The 19897-nt window shown below is 42.4% G+C and overlaps 1 protein-coding gene and 1 long non-coding RNA gene across 4 annotated transcripts; both read right to left on the bottom strand.

The window, feature by feature from the left end:
• Positions 1–271: 271 nt before the first annotated feature.
• Positions 272–631, bottom strand: LOC138873475 (uncharacterized). Its single transcript, XM_070151944.1, has one exon. It carries the CDS (start codon positions 629–631, stop codon positions 272–274), a length of 360 nt encoding a protein of 119 aa, XP_070008045.1.
• Positions 632–4143: 3512 nt separating this feature from the next.
• LOC138872655 (uncharacterized) lies at positions 4144–18900 on the bottom strand. Of its 3 annotated transcripts, XR_011401137.1 has the most exons (6): positions 18026–18900; positions 13998–14067; positions 13042–13105; positions 12357–12491; positions 5166–5229; positions 4144–4404 (listed from the first exon to the last, which is right to left on the bottom strand). It is a non-coding gene; the product is annotated as an uncharacterized lncRNA (long non-coding RNA). The 3 variants fall into 3 exon arrangements; XR_011401135.1 differs by lacking the exon at positions 4144–4404 and having other exon boundaries at positions 4957–5229; XR_011401136.1 differs by lacking the exons at positions 4144–4404; positions 12357–12491 and having other exon boundaries at positions 4957–5229.
• Positions 18901–19897: the final 997 nt, after the last annotated feature.

Here is a 19897-nt window from a genome sequence, read left to right as displayed (position 1 = left end):
TTCACACACTAGTAGTTCCAAATTTTGACTAACTCCTTAAATTTCCAAAATATTTCCAGAGTCTTCCTTGTAATTGGGCCTACCCACCTGCCAGAGAATCCCAAAAACCAGTCCTAACCGTATAATCATAACACAACGATGTTAAAACAACATGGAAACAACGTTCGCCACAATGTCATAAACATTACATTACCAAGAAGGAGTATCCATAACAGGGGAAATATAATTTGTAGAAAATTTAGCTTTTAACATCATGGACACGACTACATAGCTATTCAAACAAATGAGAATACTTCTTCTTCATCTCTTCCTTGGCTTCCCAGGTGGCCTCTTCGACCAGTTGGTTTTTCCATAACACTTTCACGGAGGCAATATCTTTGTTTCTCAGCTTTCGAACTTGCCAATCAAGATCTTCATAAGTCAGTTCTTCACTAACCTCAATAGTCTCAACTGGCACAATAAGTGACGAATCTCCAACTACCTTCTTCAACATAGACACATGGAATACCGGGTGCACTAATAACATCTCAGGTATTAGCTCAAGCTTGTACGCCACCTGACCAATTCTTTGAATGATTCTATACAGCTCGACATACCTCGGGCTCAATTTCCCTTTCTTACCAAACCGCATTACACCCTTCATGGGGGAAACCTTCAAGAGTACCTAATCATCTTCTTTGAACCCCAAATCTCTACGACGAAAATCCGAATAGGACTTTTGACGACCCTGACCAGTTTTCAACTGATCCTTAATAACCTTAACCTTCTTCATAGCCTGATGCACGAGATCTGGTCCTATCAATTCCTCTTCTCCAACCTCGAACCACCCAATGGGAGATCTACATCTCTTACCATATAAAGCCTCGAATGGTGCCATCTGAATACTAGCATGATAACTATTGTTATAAGCAAATTCTATGAGCGGCAAATGATCATCCAAACTACCTTTAAAGTCAAGAACACAAGCGTGCAACATATCCTCAAGCGTCTGAATAGTCCGCTCTACTTGGCCGTTGGTCTAAGGATGGAAGGTTGTACTAAGATTTACCTGAGTGCCCAACCCCTACTAAAATTTCTTCTAGAAGTTAGCCATGAACTATGCCCCCGATCAGAAATGATGGAAACTGGAGTGCCATGCAGCCTAACTATTTCCTTGATATACAACTGAGCATATTATTCCATTGTGTCGGTAGCCTTAATAGGTAAGAAGTGTGTTGATTTCGTGAGTCAATCCACAATCATCCAAATCGAGTCAAACTTGCGAGGTGTGGGAGGTAGTCCTACCACAAAGTCCATAATGATCATCTCCCATTTCCACATCGGAATTTCTATGTTCTGTGCCAACCCACCATGACTTTGATGTTCGGCCTTCACTTGCTGACAATTGGGACATCTTGCCTCAAAGTCTGCTACATTCCTCTTCATATCATTCCACCAGTAGACTTCCTTATGATCATGGTACATCTTCATAGAGCTTGGGTGCATGGAATACCTAGAAGGCCGTGATTCTTTCCTGGAGACCATCTACATTTGGAACACATAATCGCTCTTGGTATCTTAGTGTACATCATCATCCATGCCAAGATAAAAAGCCATAGTCTTATGTTTATGAACCCCTCCTTCAATCGTACCAACAATGGATCGTCGTATTGCTTCTCCTTGACTTCTATAACAAGCAATGATTCAGCCCTATTTTGTACAAGTAACCCTCCTTCACTCGAGTCCGCAAGGCGAATTCCCAAACTAGCCAACCGATGAACCTCCTTGGACAACGGCCTTTGATATGCCTCAAAATTTGCCAAACTACCTATAGATTTTTGGCTGAGAGCATCCACTACAACATTAGCCTTCCCCGAATGATACAGAATATCGATGTCGTAATCCTTGAGTAACTCAAACCATCTTCTCTGCCTCAAATTCAATTCCTTCTGTTTGAAAATATATTGAAGGCTCTTATGGTCCGTGAATACATCTGCATGGACCCTATACAAATGATGAAGCCGAATCATCAATGCAATAACCACCGCCGCAAGTTCTAAGTCATGTGTTGGATAGTTTTTTTCAGGATTCTTGAGTTGCCTAGAAGCATAAGCTATCACCTTACCATGTTGCATCATTAGGGGAACATCTTTATCACATTTCTCTTACATAAGACCTCCTAGGAATCGAGTTCATAGTAAGTGATCCCTATCAATTCTTGAGTTAAATACACAAACTATGGGTAGATTTAACATGAAATTAAGGGAAAATTTGTGGGATTTAGTTGGAACCTAGGGTTTGGTAAAAATGAGATTTGATCATAGAATTGGTAATAAATTATATATTTGAGGTCGTGAGGTCATGTGTAACATTTATCTTCGAATATTTTCAGAATTCGGGCATATGGGTCCGAAGGTGATTTTTATGGACTTCCCAGATTTGGTTGGAAAACTAGTTTAATCGCTAAATTATGAACTTTTGAGCATATATTTATTAGTTTATACGACTTTTGATTAGTTTCAGAGTCCTTGGCACCATTTGAGGAGTTCTAGTGAGGTTAAAGAGTCGGATTGAGGACTTGAAATTGAGGTAAGTCTCTTTCCTAACCTTGTATGAGGGAATTTGTCCTCGTAGGTGTATTAATTGTTGTGTGCTATTTGTTGTCGAGAGCTACGTACACATGAGGTGGTGAGAGTTCGTATGTAGCTATATTCATGTACGTCTGGGTAGACTTAGATTCACATCACGCCTTAGTTGTGCTATTTGTATCTATCCTGTGTATTTATTTCCTTGATTATGATTGAGATTGAGGATTAGAATAAAGATACTGATTTAGCCTCTTACTTTGTAAAAATTGGGAAATATTTGATGAACTATGGATCCGTGTCTTCTCGACTCGCATGTACTTCCGTGAGCGAGGTAAATTTCTCTACTCTTATGGGATCGAACTGTTCGCCTTGGTAATATAGTAACACTATTCTTATAGGATCGGGCTTTCTCCTCGGGAGTACTGAGTATCACCATTCCTATGGGATTGGGCCGTTCGCCTCGGCAGTATATTAGATTATTGTTATGGGATCTGGCCATTTGCTTCGGCAGTATGGTAACACTATTCTCATGGGATCGGGTTGTTTACCTCAGTAGTACTGAGTATCACTATTCATATAAGATTAGACCGTTTGTCTTGGTAGATTCATGCGTAATACTTGAGACTAGATTTGGTTTGGTAATAGTTGAGTTTGCGCCTTCAAAGCTGATTAGGACATATTTAGTGATTTGATATAGATTCATATGGGGGATTTACTATAAAAAAATTTATATGTTTTGTTGCTACTTGTTGTACATCCTCCATGTCTACTTTATGTGTTTTTATTACTGTTTGACAATTACTAAGTATCTAATTGACCCCTCGTCACTACTTCTTCGATGTTAGACTAGATACTTAATGGGTACGCGTTATTTTACGTATTCACGCTACACTTCTACACTGAATGTGCATGTACTGAGATAGGTAATACCAGTGGTCATACGGGTGCATAGCCGTACTTCTACGGAGACTTAGTGGTGAGTTGCTTGCCTTGCTTCGATCTGCAGCACCGGAGTCTCCCTCTACCTTGCATACTATTTCTGTCTATTATACTTGAGATAGTAGTTGTATTAGTTTTGTATATTCCCTAGATTTCTCTTGCACTTGTGGCACCGTGTTTTGGGGCTTCTAGCGCTTATGCACTGTTGCGATTATTACTACTATCATTATAGTTTATGTATTTCTCACGCTTGATATTTTTTGAGAAAGGAGTATGTATGGTTGCATGAGATCTTACTTATTTTGGTGACTAAAATGAAACTTCTATTTTTTTTAAAGTTAAAAGGGGATAATTAAATTGGAGGTTCACTTCTAGGCTTGCCTAACGGCGGCATTAGGCGATATCGCGACCTATTACAGGTTTTGGGTCATGATAGTGTTGGTGGTGGCTGTGTTGGTGGTGTTGATGGTGCAGTCGCGACATTTGAACCTTGATGAGACCTTTCACCAGGAACTTTAGTGTCACGACCCAAATCCCAAATTGCCGTGATGGTGCCTATCACATTACTAGGCATTCCGACAATCACATAATAACTACGTATTTGAATTAAAAACATAATATTTAATAAGTTCAAAAGTAGAAAAAAATCTCATAAATAAATGATAAAAACAACTGAAACTCAACGACAACGAATCCCAAAATCCTAGCATAACCGAGAACATGAGCTACTAAGGGTCAACATAGTCTAAATCTCTAATACAACCTGAAAAGAACAGTACATAATAAAACAGAAAGGAAGGAGAGTCGAGGTTTGCGGGCATCATATCAACTACCTCAATAGTCTCCGAGCAGATAGTGCACCAAATCTAGCAACCGCCATGTCCAGATATATTTGGATCTGCACACGAAGTGCAAAGTATAGTATGAGTACAACCGACCCAATGTACTCAATAAGTAACAGCACTAACCGTAGGCTAAAAGTAGTGACGAGCTCAGAATGATGTAATCCAAATAAAATAATGACAACACATATACAACAAGATAATGATAGTAATAGTGCAGAGGACTTCCACATTTAGCTTGTACACAGTACATGAATTTAGGTGTTCAACAATTTAAGCTCAACATTGATAAATATGCCAAGTTAAGCTAGCATAAGGAATGTCACATCCCTATACTGACATGTCAAATATGCATGTCAAATGTAATGTATCACAATTATAAACCCATGTACTTAGACTCTCAGAGTACTCAATCACTTAGCATACTCAATCACTCAGCACTATATGCTACATGCGCTCACTACTGGTGTCACGACCCCGGTTCGCCTTCCGTGAACCATCGTGACGGCACCTAGTCCTCTACGACTAGGTAAGCCTAAATTTCGGAAGATAACCCAAAGTGCGGAATAAAAATAAATTAAAATAGAATGAAGAGTGATAAAACAGTGTTTAAAAGTGCCGCTCGGCATACACAATATTTAACTCTCAAACCAATACATACTTCCAAGACCCGGAAAACCCATGAATCACAAGCTAAGGATCACTACACAGTACTCTAACTCCAGAATATCTAACAAGGAAAAGAAATACAGAAGGGAAAATGTTTAAAATCTAGAATAGAAAGGGACTCCTCGGTCTGCGGACGCGACAGATATACCTCGAAGTCGTTGGAGCAGTCACCTCGCCTCAAGGATGATAGGACTGAGTCGCAATACCTGGATCTGCACATGAAAAAGATGCGTAGAAGGGGCATGAGTACACCACAGTGGTACTCAATAAGTGCCAAGCCTAACCTCGGTCGGGTAGTGACGAGGAAGGTCAGGGCCCTACTGAGGTTAAATAAAATATAAAGTTTGACAGTGTAGAACAGAACGGTATAAATAAATACAGCGATAAAAGTAACACATGATATAAAAAAGGCAACAACAACTATTATAGAGACAAGGCAAAACAGGGAAAGAAATGCGACTTAGCACCCAAATAACAACCGGGGATCTCCCAGGATACCGTCCTGTAGTCCCATATGCACATATCCAATGGATCTCTCGGGATCCCATCCCGTAGTCCAACTCATAGTACGCGGGGATATACCGGAATCTCGTTTCGTAGTCCCAAATGTAAATACCTAGTACTGGAGGAATCTACCGGATGCATTTCCCGTAGTTCCATATAACTGTGCAGGGGGATCTACCGGAATCCCACATTCGTAGTCACAAAATAAACAGGTAAGGTGGGGGGAGCTACCGGAATCCCACATCCATAGTTCCAATGTAAATACACAGCAACAACAGAAAAATATTCAGAAATGGCAATTTCATATTAAGGCGAACAAGTAATTCTAGCCTAGCATGCTGCATATAATTCAGGTAAGGCAGTTTGAGCAAGTAAAGCAATTAAGTCACTTAAACATGCTTTCCTAAACTGACAACAGGCTTAATAGCGCAAGTAATAAAAACAGGAAAGGGAACATACTAGTAATTACTTAATGAAAACCAGATTTCCAACAATTAGCATAAGTACGCACTCGTCACCTCACGTATAAGGCATTTCAATTACCAAATATACCAATCCTAAGGGGAAGGTCCCACACACAAGGTTAGACAAACCACTTACCTCGAACCGGCTCAAAATCAACCTGAAACCACGCTTTTGCCACGATTACTCGGCTCCAAATGGCCCAAATCTATTCAATTCAATTGCATAACGTAAATAACAGTTCAAGTAACTGATTCTACAAAGAAATTCTAAGCTAATATGCGAAATTAGGTAAAATGACCAAAACGCCCCTCGGGCCCACGTCTCGGAATCAGGTAAAATTTACATTTTCAGAAACCTCGTACCCTCACGAGTCTATACATAACAAGATCACTGAAATCAAAGTTCAATTGACCCCTCAAATACCCATGTTAAGGTCTCTTAATCTCAAGCCCTAATTACCCATTTTTCCCAAATTTCTCACCACCAATTAAGTTTTTAATCACATATAAACGAGTTATGAAGTCAAAAATATTACCTCCAAGTGATTCCCCTTGAATCCCTCTTCAATCCCCTTCAAAAAACTTCAAAATCGCCCAAAAATGAAGGAACTTAGGCTCAAAATCGCGGAATAGGCCTTTTAAATCATTCTGCCCAGGCATTTAAATACTTCTTGGTGAACGCAGTCAAAGCCTCACGTTCGCGAAGCACAAATTGACGTTGACCACTTTTCTTTCTTCGCGAACGCGAAGGCTCAGCTTCCCAGCCCATCGCGAACGTGACTCCCTTCTCGTGAACGCGTAGTTCAAAGACCCCATCCCTTCGCGAATGCGGGACCTCCCTCGCAAACGCGAAGGCCAAACCTTCAGCCGCACATCCTAACCCTTCGCGAACGTTAGGGTCCACTCACGAACGCGAAGAACAACTAGTCTACAACACACACAACAGTTTTCTGCAACTTCAAACATCATGAAATTGTCTGATTGACCACTCAAAACTCACTTGAGGCCCCCCGGGACCTTAACCAAACCTACCAACATATTCCATAACTTCATTCAAACTTGTTCCAACCATTGGAACGCTCAAAACAACATCAAAACACCTATTTTTTATCGAATTCAAGCCTAAGAATTCCAAAACTCTAAAAATACGCTTTCGATCAAAAAGTGTATCAAACCTCGTCCAAATGACCTAAAATTTTGTACACACGTCACATTAAACACTACGGAGCTACTCCAACTTACGGAATTCCATTCCGACCCTCGGATCAAAATCTCACTATTGAACCGGAAACTTCCAAAATTCAACTTTCGGCATTTCAAGCCTAAATTAGCTACGGACCTCCAAAACACAATCCGAACACGCCCCTAAGCCCGAAATCACCCAACGGAGCTAACGGAACCATTGGATTTCCATTCCGAGGCCGTCTTCATACTGTTCCGACTATAGTCAACCTTCCAACACTTAAGCTCTCATTTAGGGACTAAGTGTCCCAAAAAATCTCCGAAACTCAAAACCGAACATCCTGGCATATCAAAATAGCAGAAATAAACTCTAGGAAAGAAGTTAATAGAGGATCGGGGCGTAAATTCTTAAGATGACCGGCCGGGTCGTCACATCCTCCTACACTTAAACATTCGTTCGTCCTCGAACGAGCATAGAGACATACCTGAAGTAGTGAAAAGGTGACGGTAATGGCTGCGTATATCCTGCTCGGTCTCCCAGGTCGCCTCCTCGACCGGCTGACCTCGCCATTGAACCTTTACCGATGCAATGTTCATTGACCTCAGCTTTCTAACATGCCTGTCCAATATTGTCACTGGCTCCTCAACATAAGATAGATCCTTGTCCAATTAGACTAAACTAAAATCCAACACGTGTGACGGGTCACCATGATACCTCCGGAGTATCGAAACATGAAATACCGGAAAAACTCCTGCCAAGCTGGGAGGTAATGCAAGCTCATAAGCAACCTCCCCAACACGCCTCAATATCTCAAAGGGGCAAATAAACCTCGGACTCAACTTCCCTTTCTTCCCAAATCTCATAACACCCTTCATAGGCGAAACTCGAAGCAGAACCTGCTCTGCAACCATATAAGAAACATCACGAACCTTCTTATCCGCGTAACTCTTCTGTCTGGACTGGGCTATACGGAGTCTATCCTGAATCACCTTGACCTTCTCCAAAGCATCCTGAACCAAGTCTGTGCACAATAATCTGGCCTCACCCGGCTCAAACCAACCCACCGGGGATCTACATCGTCTACCATATAAAGCCTCATACGGTGCCATTTGAATGTTGGACTGATAGCTATTGTTGTAAGCAAACTCCGCCAATGGCAAGAACTGATCCCAAGACCCTCCAAACTCAATCACACACGCATGGAGCATATCTTCAAGAATCTAAATAGTATGCTCAGACTGTCCGTCCGTCTGAGGGTGAAATGTTGCACTCAACTCCACCCGAGTACCCAACTCATGCTGAACGACCCTCTAGAACCGTGATGTGAACTGTGTACCTCTATCCTAAATGATGGACACTAGAATACCATGCATACGAACAATCTCCCTGATATAAATCTCCTTCAACCGCTCTGAAGAATAAGTAGTACACACAGGAATGAAATGAGCGGACTTGGTCAGCCGATCCACAATCACCCAAATAGCATCGAGCTTCCTCAAAGTCCGTGGGAGCCCAACTACAAAGTCCATGGTGATCCGCTCCCACTTCCACTCCGAAATGTCTATCTGCTGAAGCAACCCACCCGGTCTCTAGTGCTCATACTTCACCTACTGATAGTTGAGGCACCGAGATACAAATCCAACTATATCCTTCTTCATCCGCCTCGACCAATAGTGCTGCCTCAAATCCTAATACATCTTCACAGGCACCCGGATGGATGGAATACTGCAAACTATGGGCCTCCTCTAGAATCAACACTCGAAGCCCATCGACATTGGGTACACAAATCCGATCATGCATCCTTAATACCCCAACATCACCAATAATCACATCTCTGGCATCACCATGCTGTCATCATACTGACGCTCCCTGATACGATCAAATAAGGAAGACTGAGAAACCACACAATCTAGAACCCGACTGGGCTCTGAAAGATCCAATCTCACAAACTGGCTGGTTAAGGCCTGAACATCCATCGTCATAGGCCTCTCTGATGCTAGTAAATAAGCCAAACTCCCCAAACTCTCTACCCGGTGACTCAAAGCATCGGTCACCACATTGGCCTTGCCCAGGTGATACAAAATGGTGATATCATAGTCCTTCAGTAACTCTAACCACCTCCTCTGGCGCAAATTTAGATCCCTTTGCTTGAACAGGTGCTGCAAGCTCCGTGGTCAGTATAAATCTCACATGGAACCCGGTATAAATTATGGCTCCAAATCTTCAGGGCGTGAACAATGACAGCTAACTCAAGGTCGTGAACAAGGTAGTTCTTCTCATGTATCTTCAACTGTCTGGACGTGTAGGCAATTACCCTACCGTCCTACATCAACACGGCTCCGAGGCCAATCCTCGAGGCATCACAATAGACCATATAAGACCTCGAACTTGTAGGCAATATCAAAACTGGCGTTGTAGTCAAAGATGTCTTGAGCTTCTAAAAGCTCGCCTCACACTCCTCCGTCCACTGAAATGGAGCACTTTTCTAGGTCAACCTGGTCATAGGGGCTGCAATCGATGAAAACCCCTCCACAAAATGATGGTAGTAACCCACCAAGCCAAGGAAACTGTGGATCTCGGTAGCTGATGATGGTTTGGGCCAACCTTGCACAACCTCTATCTTCTTCGGATCCACCTAAATACGCTCACTCGATACCGCGTGGCCTAAGAATGCCACTGAATCCAACCAAAACTAACATTTCGAGAACTTAGCATATAACTTCTTCTCTCTCAAAGTCTGAAGCACAGTCCTCAGGTGCTGCTCATGATCTTCCCGACTCTAGGAATACACTAGAATATCATCAATTAAGATAATGACAAACGAGTCAAGATACGGTCGGAACACGATGTACATCAAATGCATAAAGGCTACTGGGGCATTAGTCAGCCAAAATGACATAACAAGGAACTCGTAATGACTATACCGAGTCCTGAAAGCAGTCTTCGGGATATCTAGCTCCCGAATCTTCAACTGATGGTAACCTGAGCGCAAATCAATCTTAGAAAACATTCGTGCGCCATGAAGCTGGTCAAACAGATCATCAATACGAGGCAAAGGATAACGGTTCTTCACTCAAACCTTGTTCAACTGGCGATAATCAATACACATACCATCCTTTTTCTTCACAAACAAGACAGGAGCACCCCAAGGTGATACACTGGGCCGAATAAAACCCTTATCAAGCAATTCCTGTAACTTATCCTTCAACTCCTTCAGCTCGGGAGGAGCCATACGATACGGAAGAATAGAAATGGGCTGAGTTCCCAGCAATAGATCAATGCCAAAATCAATATCTCTATCAGGCGGCATGCCTGGAAGATCAACTGGAAACACATCGGGAAAATCCCGTACTACTAGGACTGAATCAACTAAAGGTGTATCAATATTGATATCTCTCACATAAGCTAAATACGTGTCACACCCCTTCTCAACCATACACTGAGCTTTAAGAAAAGAAATAACTTTACTGGGAGTGTGATCTAAAGTACCCCGCCACTCAACACGCGGTATACCTGGCATAGCCAGCATCACGGTTGTTGCGTGACAATCCAGAATAGCATAATGGGGCGACAACCAGTCCATGCCCAAGATAATGTCAAAATCTACCATGCTGAGCAACAATAAATCGGCTCTGGTATCAAAACCACTAAGAGCAACCAAACACGACCGATAAACGCGGTCCACAATAAGAGAATCTCCCATAGGAGTAGAAACATAAATAGGGGAACTCAAAGAATCTCGAGATACACCCAAATTAGGAGCAAAATAAGAAGACACATAAGAATAAGTGGAGCCTGGATCGAATAGAACTGATGCATCTCTGTGACAAACCAATATAATACATGTGATGACAGAATCGTAGGTAACAGCCTCGGTACGGACAGGAAGGGCATAGTATCTGGCCTGGCCTCCCCCCCCCTCTAGGGCAATTTCTACCTCCCCGACCTCCACCTCTAGCTGGCTGAGCAGGTGGGGTAGCAACCGGAGTTGTAACCATAGCCTAAGAACTCTATGGCTGAGAAGTTTGTGGAGGTGCACCCCTCCCAAGTCTGGGGCAATCCCTCACCATATGGCGTGTGTTACTACACTCAAAACAAGCTCTAGGAGGATGTGGTGGCTATGATTGGCTCGGGCCAGGTCTGCTGGACTGACCCCTGAAAGCACCCCGCGTAGGAGGCGCGCTAGATACCGATGGTACATAATAAGGCTCCTGAGGTCTAGGAGGAGCTGGAATACCATTGCTACTGGAAGAGCTGAATGAACAGGGCAACTCATATAACCCCTACCATGACGACCTGCAGCTGGGGCACGGGCACCAAAGAAATGGCCTGACTGTCGAGACCTCTTGGCCTCCCTCTCCTATCTCTCCCTCGCATGCATACCCTCAATCCTCCTAGCAATGCTCACCACCTGCTGATAAGAAATGACCATATCTAATTCATGAGCCATGCTAGACTTGATGCTGGGAATAAGGTCCTTAATAAACCGGCGAACCCTCTCGCGAACAGTAGAAACTAAGGTTGGTGCATGCCTAGCCAAACTAGTGTAACTGACTGCATACTCTGAGACAGTCATAGCACCCTAGTGCAAATGCTCAAACTCTACACGCCATGCGTCCCTAAGTCTTTGAGGAACATACTCTCTCAGGAACAGATCTAAAAACTAAGTCCAATTCAGTGAAGCAGCCTCATCCGGACTGTCTAACTCATAGGTGCTCCACCACTCATAGGTGGCTCCTCGAAGCTGGAAGGTAGTGAAGGAAACCTCGCTCGATCCTGATATACCCATGGTACGGAGAATGCGGTAAATCTCATCTAGAAATCCCAAAGCATCCTCCGATGCTAGACCGCTGAATACATGAGGCTTGTACCTTTTGAACTTCTCAAGCCTCAACTGCTGCTCCTCAGAAGCCGCTGCCCTGCACTCGGGCTGAACTGGCACTGCAGGCAGTACAGGAATAATCTCAAGGACCTTCTCAACATGCACTCGCTACTCAAGAGTGCGGGCGGCGGGAGTTTGCGCTCCTCCCCCGGCTTGAGATGTAGCTGCAGCAAGGGGAAACAACCATGCCTGAGCCAGAGTGGTGTACATGCTCATGAACTGTGCTAGAGTCTCTTGAAGAGCTAGAGTAGTAGTAGCAGTAGGCGTGTCAGGTGCCTAGACTCCAGCTGGAACTACTAGTGGTACCTCGGCGGCAGCTCATGCAGGTGCTCTGGCTGCACCACGTGCGTGTCCTCGGCCTCTACCCTGGCCCCGACCTCTGACGGCTGCAGTAGGGGGTGCGGGTGCTTGATCATCTCGGGTAGCACGTGTCCTCACCATCTGTGAGAGAATAGAAAACAAAAGTTTAGAATTGTGATGTCGAAATATCGCACGACAAGGAAATCAAATAAAGTGGAATTTTCCTAACAGTTACATAGCCTCTCGTAGATAAGTGCAGACTTCTTTGTACCGATTAGCGAGACTCTAATAAATCGGCTTGTGATCTATGACTCCTATGAACCTAGAGCTCTGATACCAACTTGTCACGACCCCGATTCGTCCTCTGTGAACCATCATGACGGCACCTAGTACTCTACGACTAGGTAAGCCTAAATTGCGGAAGATAACCCAAAGTGCGGAATAAAAACAAATTAAAATAGAATGAAGAGTGATAAAACAGTGTTTAAAAGTGCCGCTCGGCATACACAATATTTAACTCTCACACCAATACATACTTCCAAGACCCGGAAACCCATGAATCACAAGCTAAGGATCACTACACAGTACTCTAACTCCAGAATATCTAACAAGGAAAACAAATACAAAAGGGAAAATGTTTAAAAGCTAGAATAGAAAGGGACTCCTCGGTCTGCGGACACGGCAGATATACCTCAAAGTCGCTGGAGCAGTCACCTCGCCTCAAGGGTGATAGGACTGAGTCGAAGTACATGGATCTGCATAAGAAAAACATGCACAGAAGGGGCATGAGTACACCACAGCGGTACGCAGTAAGTGTCAAGCCTAGCCTCGGTCGGGTAGTGAAGAGGAAGGTCAGGGCCCTACTGAGGTTAAATAAAATATAAAGTTTGACATTGTAGAACAGAACAGTATAAATAAATACAGCGGTAAAAGTAACACAGGATATAAAAAGGGCAACAACAACTATTACAGAGACAAGGCAAAACACGAAAAGAAATGTGACTTAGCACCAAAATAACAACCAGGGATCTCCCAGGATACCGTCCTATGGTCCCATATGTACATATCCAATGGATCTCCCGGGATCCCATCCCGTAGTCCAACTCATAGTACGCGGGGATATACCGGAATCTCGTTTCGTAGTCCCAAATGTAAATACCCAGTACTGGAGGAATCTACCGGGTGCATTTCCCGTAGTTCCATATAACTGTGCAGGGGGATCTACCGGAATCCCACATTCGTAGTCACAAAATAAACAGGCAAGGTGGGGGGAGCTACCGGAATCCCACATCCATAGTCCCAATGTAAATACACAGCAACAACAGAAAAATATTCAGAAATGGCAATTTCATATTAAGGCGAACAAGTAATTCTAGCCTAGCATGCTGCATATAATTCAGGTAAGGCAGTTTGAGCAAGTAAAGCAATTAAGTCACTTAAACATGCTTTCCTAAACTGACAACAGGCTTAATAGCGCAAGTAATAAAAACAGGAAAGGGAACATACTAGTAATTACTTAATGAAAACCAGATTTCCAACAATTAGCATAAGTACGCACTCGTCACCTCACGTATAAGGCATTTCAATTACCAAATATACCAATCCTAAGGGGAAGGTCCCACACACAAGGTTAGACAAGCCACTTACCTCGAACCGGCTCAAAATCAACCTGAAACCACGCTCTTGCCACGATTACTCGGCTCCAAATGGCCCAAATCTATTCAATTCAATTGCATAACGTAAATAACAGTTCAAGTAACTGATTCTACAAAGAAATTCTAAGCTAATATGTGAAATTAGGTAAAATAACCAAAACGCCCCTCGAGCCCACGTCTCGGAATCAGGTAAAATTTACATTTTTAGAAACCTCGTACCCTCATGAGTTTATACATAACAAGAATACTGAAATCAAAGTTCAATTGACCCCTCAAATACCCATGTTAAGGTCTCTTAATCTCAAGCCCTAATTACCCATTTTTCCCAAATTTCTCACCACCAATTAGGTCTTTAATCACATATAAACGAGTTATGAAGTCAAAAATATTACCTCCAAGTGATTCCTCTTGAATCCCTCTTCAATCCCCTTCAAAAAGCTTCAAAATCTCGGAACAAGCCTTTTAAATCATTCTGCACAGGCATTTAAATCCTTCTTCGCGAATGAGGTCGAAGCCTCATGTTCGCGAAGCACAAATTGACGTTGACCACTTTTCCTTCTTCGTGAATGCGTCCCCTTATTCCCGAACACGAAGGCTCAGCTTCCCAGCCCATCACGAATGTGACTCCCTTCTCGCGAACTCGTAGTTCTAAGACCCCAGCCCTTCGCGAATGTGGGACCTCCCTCGCGAATGCGAAGGCCAAACCTTCAGCTCCACATCCTAGCCCTTCGCGAATGCGAGGGTCCACTCACGAACACGAAGAACAACTGGTCTGCAACACACACAGCAGTTTTCTACAACTTCAAACATCATGAAATGGTCCGAATTGCCACCCGAAACTCACCCGAGGACCCCAGACCTCAACCAAACCTACCAACATATTCCATAACTTTATTCAAACTTATTCCGACCTTTGGAATGCTCAAAACAACATCAAAACACCTATTTTTCATCGGATTCAAGCCTAAGAATTCCAAAAACTCTAAAAGTATGCTTTCGATCAAAAGGTCTATCAAACATCGTCCGAATGACCTGAAATTTTGTACACACATCACATTAAACACTACGGAGCTACTCCAACTTCCGAAATTCCATTCCAACCCTTGGATCAAAATTTCACTATCGAACCAGAAACTTCAAAAATTCAACTTTCGGCATTTCAAGCCTAAATTAGCTACGGACCTCCAAAACACAATCCGAACACGCCTCTAAGCCCAAAATCACCCAACGGAGCTAACAGAACCATCAAATTTCCATTTCGAGGCCGTCTTCGCATTGTTCTTACTACGGTCAACCTTCTAACACTTAAACTCTCATTTAGGGACTAAGTGTCCCAAAACTCTCCGAAACTCAAAATCGAACATCCCGGCAAATCAAAATAGCATAAATAAACTCGGGGAAAGCAGTTAATAGAGGATCGGGGCATAAGTTCTTAAGACAACCCGCCGGGTCGTCACAATTGGTATGTCAGACTCCGGAGGGGAAGATCCTGCCCAAGCGCTAATATAAGCCCACATGGCATGCTGTAGAGTGCATCCTGATTACCACGGTGCACGCCCATCACCTAGCATGTGCGTCACCTCAACACCAATCACATAACACGTATTTCAGGGATTTATACCCTCAATACCAGTTTAGAAGTGTTACTAACCCTTAAAGTGCGCAACTCAATGCTCCAACAAACCCTTGCCTCTCGAATCGGCCGCCGAACGACTCGAATCTAGTCGCAAACAATTTAATACGATCAATACAAGCTATAGGAATTGAATCCATACGATAAAACTAAGTTCTTTAACCAAATTCAAAACGTCAGCCAAAAAAGTCAACCCCGGGCTCACGCCTCGGAACCTGACAAATACAAATTCCGAACACCCATTCAATAACGAGTCCAACTATACCAAAATCATCCAATTCCGACTACAAATCAACTCTCAAACCCCCAAATCTTAATCTCCAATCCCTAGTCCAAGATCCCCCAAATTTCACCTCAATAACACATAATCTAGGCGGAAAAATCAATGGGTATTCAATATTAATGAATGAAAATGATCAAAATTTGGTTACCTCTTGAAATCTAGTGAAACCTCTCTCAAAATTTGCCACTAGCCGAGCTTGCAAAGTCCAAAAATGAAGAAAACTCGGAACCCCTTCGAAATATAACACTGCCAGGGTGGATTCTCATTCTCCATGTCACCAGGCACCATCCCCGCAAAGTGTGCATAATCATGCGTAGGTAAAGGATTCTGCGTGATATTCTGGGTGTCACTATCTTGGATCACAATCAGTTTTTCCTGGATCATCCTTTCTATTTCTCTTTTCAAATCCTGACAGCGTTCAACATTGTACCCCTGGGCATTGGAATGGTATTCACACCTTTTAGAAGGGTCAAAGCTTCTTGCACGTGGGTCCATATGATTTGGAGGAATGGGTGCAATCATGTCATGATGCTTTAACTTCTCAAATAAGCTTGCATAGGACTCTCCTATTGGCATAAAATTATCTTTCAACATTTGTTCCCCTCTATACCCCTACCTTGGATGTGGGTAATAGGGCACTTGAAAATTTTGTGAAGGTTGCTGGAGGTTTTGAGCTGTTGTTGCTCGCCTTCTAGGGTGTTTTGGTGGTTGGACAACATACTGAGGTGGAGCAACAGAGTATTGTGTGTTCTGAGGTGGATAGTAGTGCTCAGGGGAGTCATGGAAAACCTGATGAGGCTATTCATACCTTCGAGACGTCCTCCTGGGACCTCTTCTCGACCCTAATGTCATCATGATTTCTTCAACCTTCTCATTCGTCTCACTAAAATTACCAGATTCAATTTGGACAGGCTGAGTTGCAGCTTTGAGAATAGCTTGACTTATAATTTTGCCTATCTTAAGGTCATTCTCTACCATTTCTCCCATTTTAATTGCTTTCGAGAAAGATTTGCCAACTGTGGACATCATGTTTTGAAAGTAATCTGGCTCTTGCGCCTGAAGGAAGACAATGATTAGCTCGTGGTCATCCATGGTGGCTTGACTCTAGCTGCTTGCTCTCTCCATTTAATGGCATATTCCCTGAAACTTTCACTTGGTTTATTCTTAAGGTTTGAAAGGGAATTGCGGTCTGGGGCAATGTCAATGTTGTATTGGAACTGTTTGACAAAGGCATGTGCCATGTCATCCCAGAGGTACCAGCGAGATGTGTCTTGATCCATAAACTATTCGGATGCTACTCACGTAAGGCTTTCCCCAAAATAAGTTATTAGCAATTCTTCATTTCTTCCTGCACCTCTTAGTTGATTGCAATACCTTTTCAGATGGGCTATGGGGTCTCCATGTCCATCATACTTTTTAAATTTGGGAGTCTTGAAACCAGGCGGCAAGTGGACATCGGGGAACATACATAGATTGTTGAAAGCAATACTCTTCTGACCTGCCAACCCTTGCATGTTTTTCAACCGTTGCTCTAAGCTTTTCACTCTTGAGGTCATTTCTTCCTGTGTCATCTTTCAGGTAGGCTTCTCAATGTTTGCAGGAAGATCAAACAAGTACGAGTGATACTCAGGAGAGTGGTACTGCTCTTGCTGGGTAGCAAATTATGACTCATGACAAGGATGTCCTTAGCCATTGGCCCATGCTTGAAACATTTTGGTCCTTTGTTGTTTGAGTATTCTATTTTCCTCAAACACAGTAGACTCTTGTCGAACCCTCTGACCCTGAGTCTCTTGAGCACTTGTAACAGCTTCGATGTCAGTTATCATTTTTCCTTGGATCTTGTGTTGTCCGCTTACCACAAACCGACCACCTCAAACTTTCTTCACAATTCAAAACAAGAGACACGTTAAAATGGACTCAGTCAGTCCTTATTATTATCATCATTTGTTTTATTTTTCATTTTTTTTTTGTTTTTTGTTTTTTTTTTTTTAAACAAATACAACAGTTCATTACATTAAAATAAGCATGCCTACAGTAATTAGCAAAGAAAACAAAAGACAAGGCAACTGAGCATATAGAAATGGGCAGAGGAGTAAAAATGGACCTTGAATGAACAATGGAACTTTAATTTCTGATTGGCCTTCCTTGGACAAGGAACCTCGAACCCGAGTGAATCGAACTGTGACCTCGATGGCGATCTCGAACTCGACTTTGGGAGCCGTTGTTTTCGTGCGAAATGGGACTATTTTTCTACGTTTTTGGCTGATTTTGGAGGTTGTTCGGCAGCTTTTAATGGTGATTCTGAGCTGAAGAGAATGGCATAATTTTAGCAGGTTTTGGGATTGTTTTAAAGGGCTGTTTAAGGTCAGTTTTCATGGGAGATGATGGCTAGTTTTAAAGTGGATTTTCGGCTCATTTTTGGAGCTTTTTGAGGTCGTTTTTGGGGGTATTTGAGCAGCTGTTAGGTGGTGATTTTAATCTCGGTTTGGGGGATGGTTTAAGGCTGAAACAGTAGAGTTTTAATGGAGAAAAAGGGCTGCTTTCATTGCTGTTTGGGCGGCCATTTTGCTGAGAAAATGAAGCTTTTTTGGGGTTTTATGGAGTTTCAAGGCTCATTCATGGTGGTTTTGGGTTGTTTTTGCAGTAACTTCAAGCTACATTTTTTGGAGGAGGACAAGGTGGTTTTGGGGTGAAGTTTGGAGTGTTTAATGGAGCTTTTGTAGTGTTTTCTGTGAACTCCCATGGTAAAAACGAAAAGAAGAAGAAAAGCTGTGAAGATGTGAAGAAAAGCTATGAAGATGGTCAAGAAAAGCTATGAAGATGGTGAAGAAAAGCTGTGTTTTGCTTGAAGTGGAAGAAGGAAACGCTTTCTTTTTCCTTCTGATTTTTTCAACCCTTTTTATCGTTTTATTTCTTTTTCGCCGGATTTCCCGTCTCCCTTCCTATTTGTGTGTATTGTAAAATTAAAATGAGACCATGTGTGTGGGCAAGTGGACCCCTTTAGTTTGTTATGGGAATATTTTCGCAAGTGCATAAAGATAGGCCACATGCAGCAAATATGAAATGGGCAATAAAACAGAATCCTTTTCTTGCAATTGCTTCTGCCCCTAACGTTTTCTCCTTTCTTTTCCTTGCCTTTTTTTTTTTTTTTTTTTTTGGTTTTCTACATTTGATTCAAAATAACAAAACTAAAATGTGATACTACTAAATCCAAATAGAAAACAAAATTTCAATTGCTTCAAATTAATAGGAAGTATTAAAAGTGACTATACTAGAGAAATTCAACTACTACTCGATATTTATTAAATACTTATAACTTAAAATTATACTAAACCAAGTAAAAAATATGTTTGAAATTTTTCTTTTTATCCTTTGTAAAATAAAATAAAATAAAATAAAATAAAACTAACTAAACAAAATATCAATAATCTAACATAAGAAAAATATATTTTTTTTTATAGTTTTTAGTTTGTTTTTTTTTTTTGAAATAAAATAAACCGAAGAAGTTTAAAAATAGCCAAAATAGTGATATATTAGACCTAAACTAAATATTTAACACTAAAATGTGTAAAATCTTGGGGAGGGTCAAAAATTACATGTCTACACTACGCCTCTACGCTTTTACGTCCTGAAGACCGCACCTGCAGCATCGTACTTGCGTGTGCCAAACGCATCTGCAAACCATAGTCCACTTTTGCGGAAACACCTGGTCAGCTCACCTCTTGCTCAATTCAGCTTCTGCGGATTCCCTCTCGCATCGGTGATCCAACAGTCCCAAGCACACCTCCGCATCTGCGCATTGCCATCCACATCTACGGCTCTGCACCTGCGGCCATTCCCATGCAAGTGAGGTTACACCAGTCCTAAGCATATCAGATTTTCCTTAATCCCAAACTCAATCCGAAATCAATCTGATTCCCACCCGAGGCCTCCGGGACCCCATCCAAATATACCAACTCATCCTAAAACATCATAT

Source organism: Nicotiana sylvestris, chromosome 7 (assembly GCF_000393655.2).
Source record: "Nicotiana sylvestris chromosome 7, ASM39365v2, whole genome shotgun sequence".
In the NCBI taxonomy this organism is placed as follows: domain Eukaryota; kingdom Viridiplantae; phylum Streptophyta; class Magnoliopsida; order Solanales; family Solanaceae; genus Nicotiana; species Nicotiana sylvestris.
The sequence above is the reverse complement of the archived record's forward strand: the minus strand, read 5'-3'. Positions and strand labels throughout refer to the sequence as shown.

Bases quoted from the DNA above. Each gene is read 5' to 3' on its own strand.
- LOC138873475 (XM_070151944.1), bottom strand. From the start codon at position 631: ATGCGGTTTGGTAAGAAAGGGAAATTGAGCCCGAGGTATGTCGAGCTG.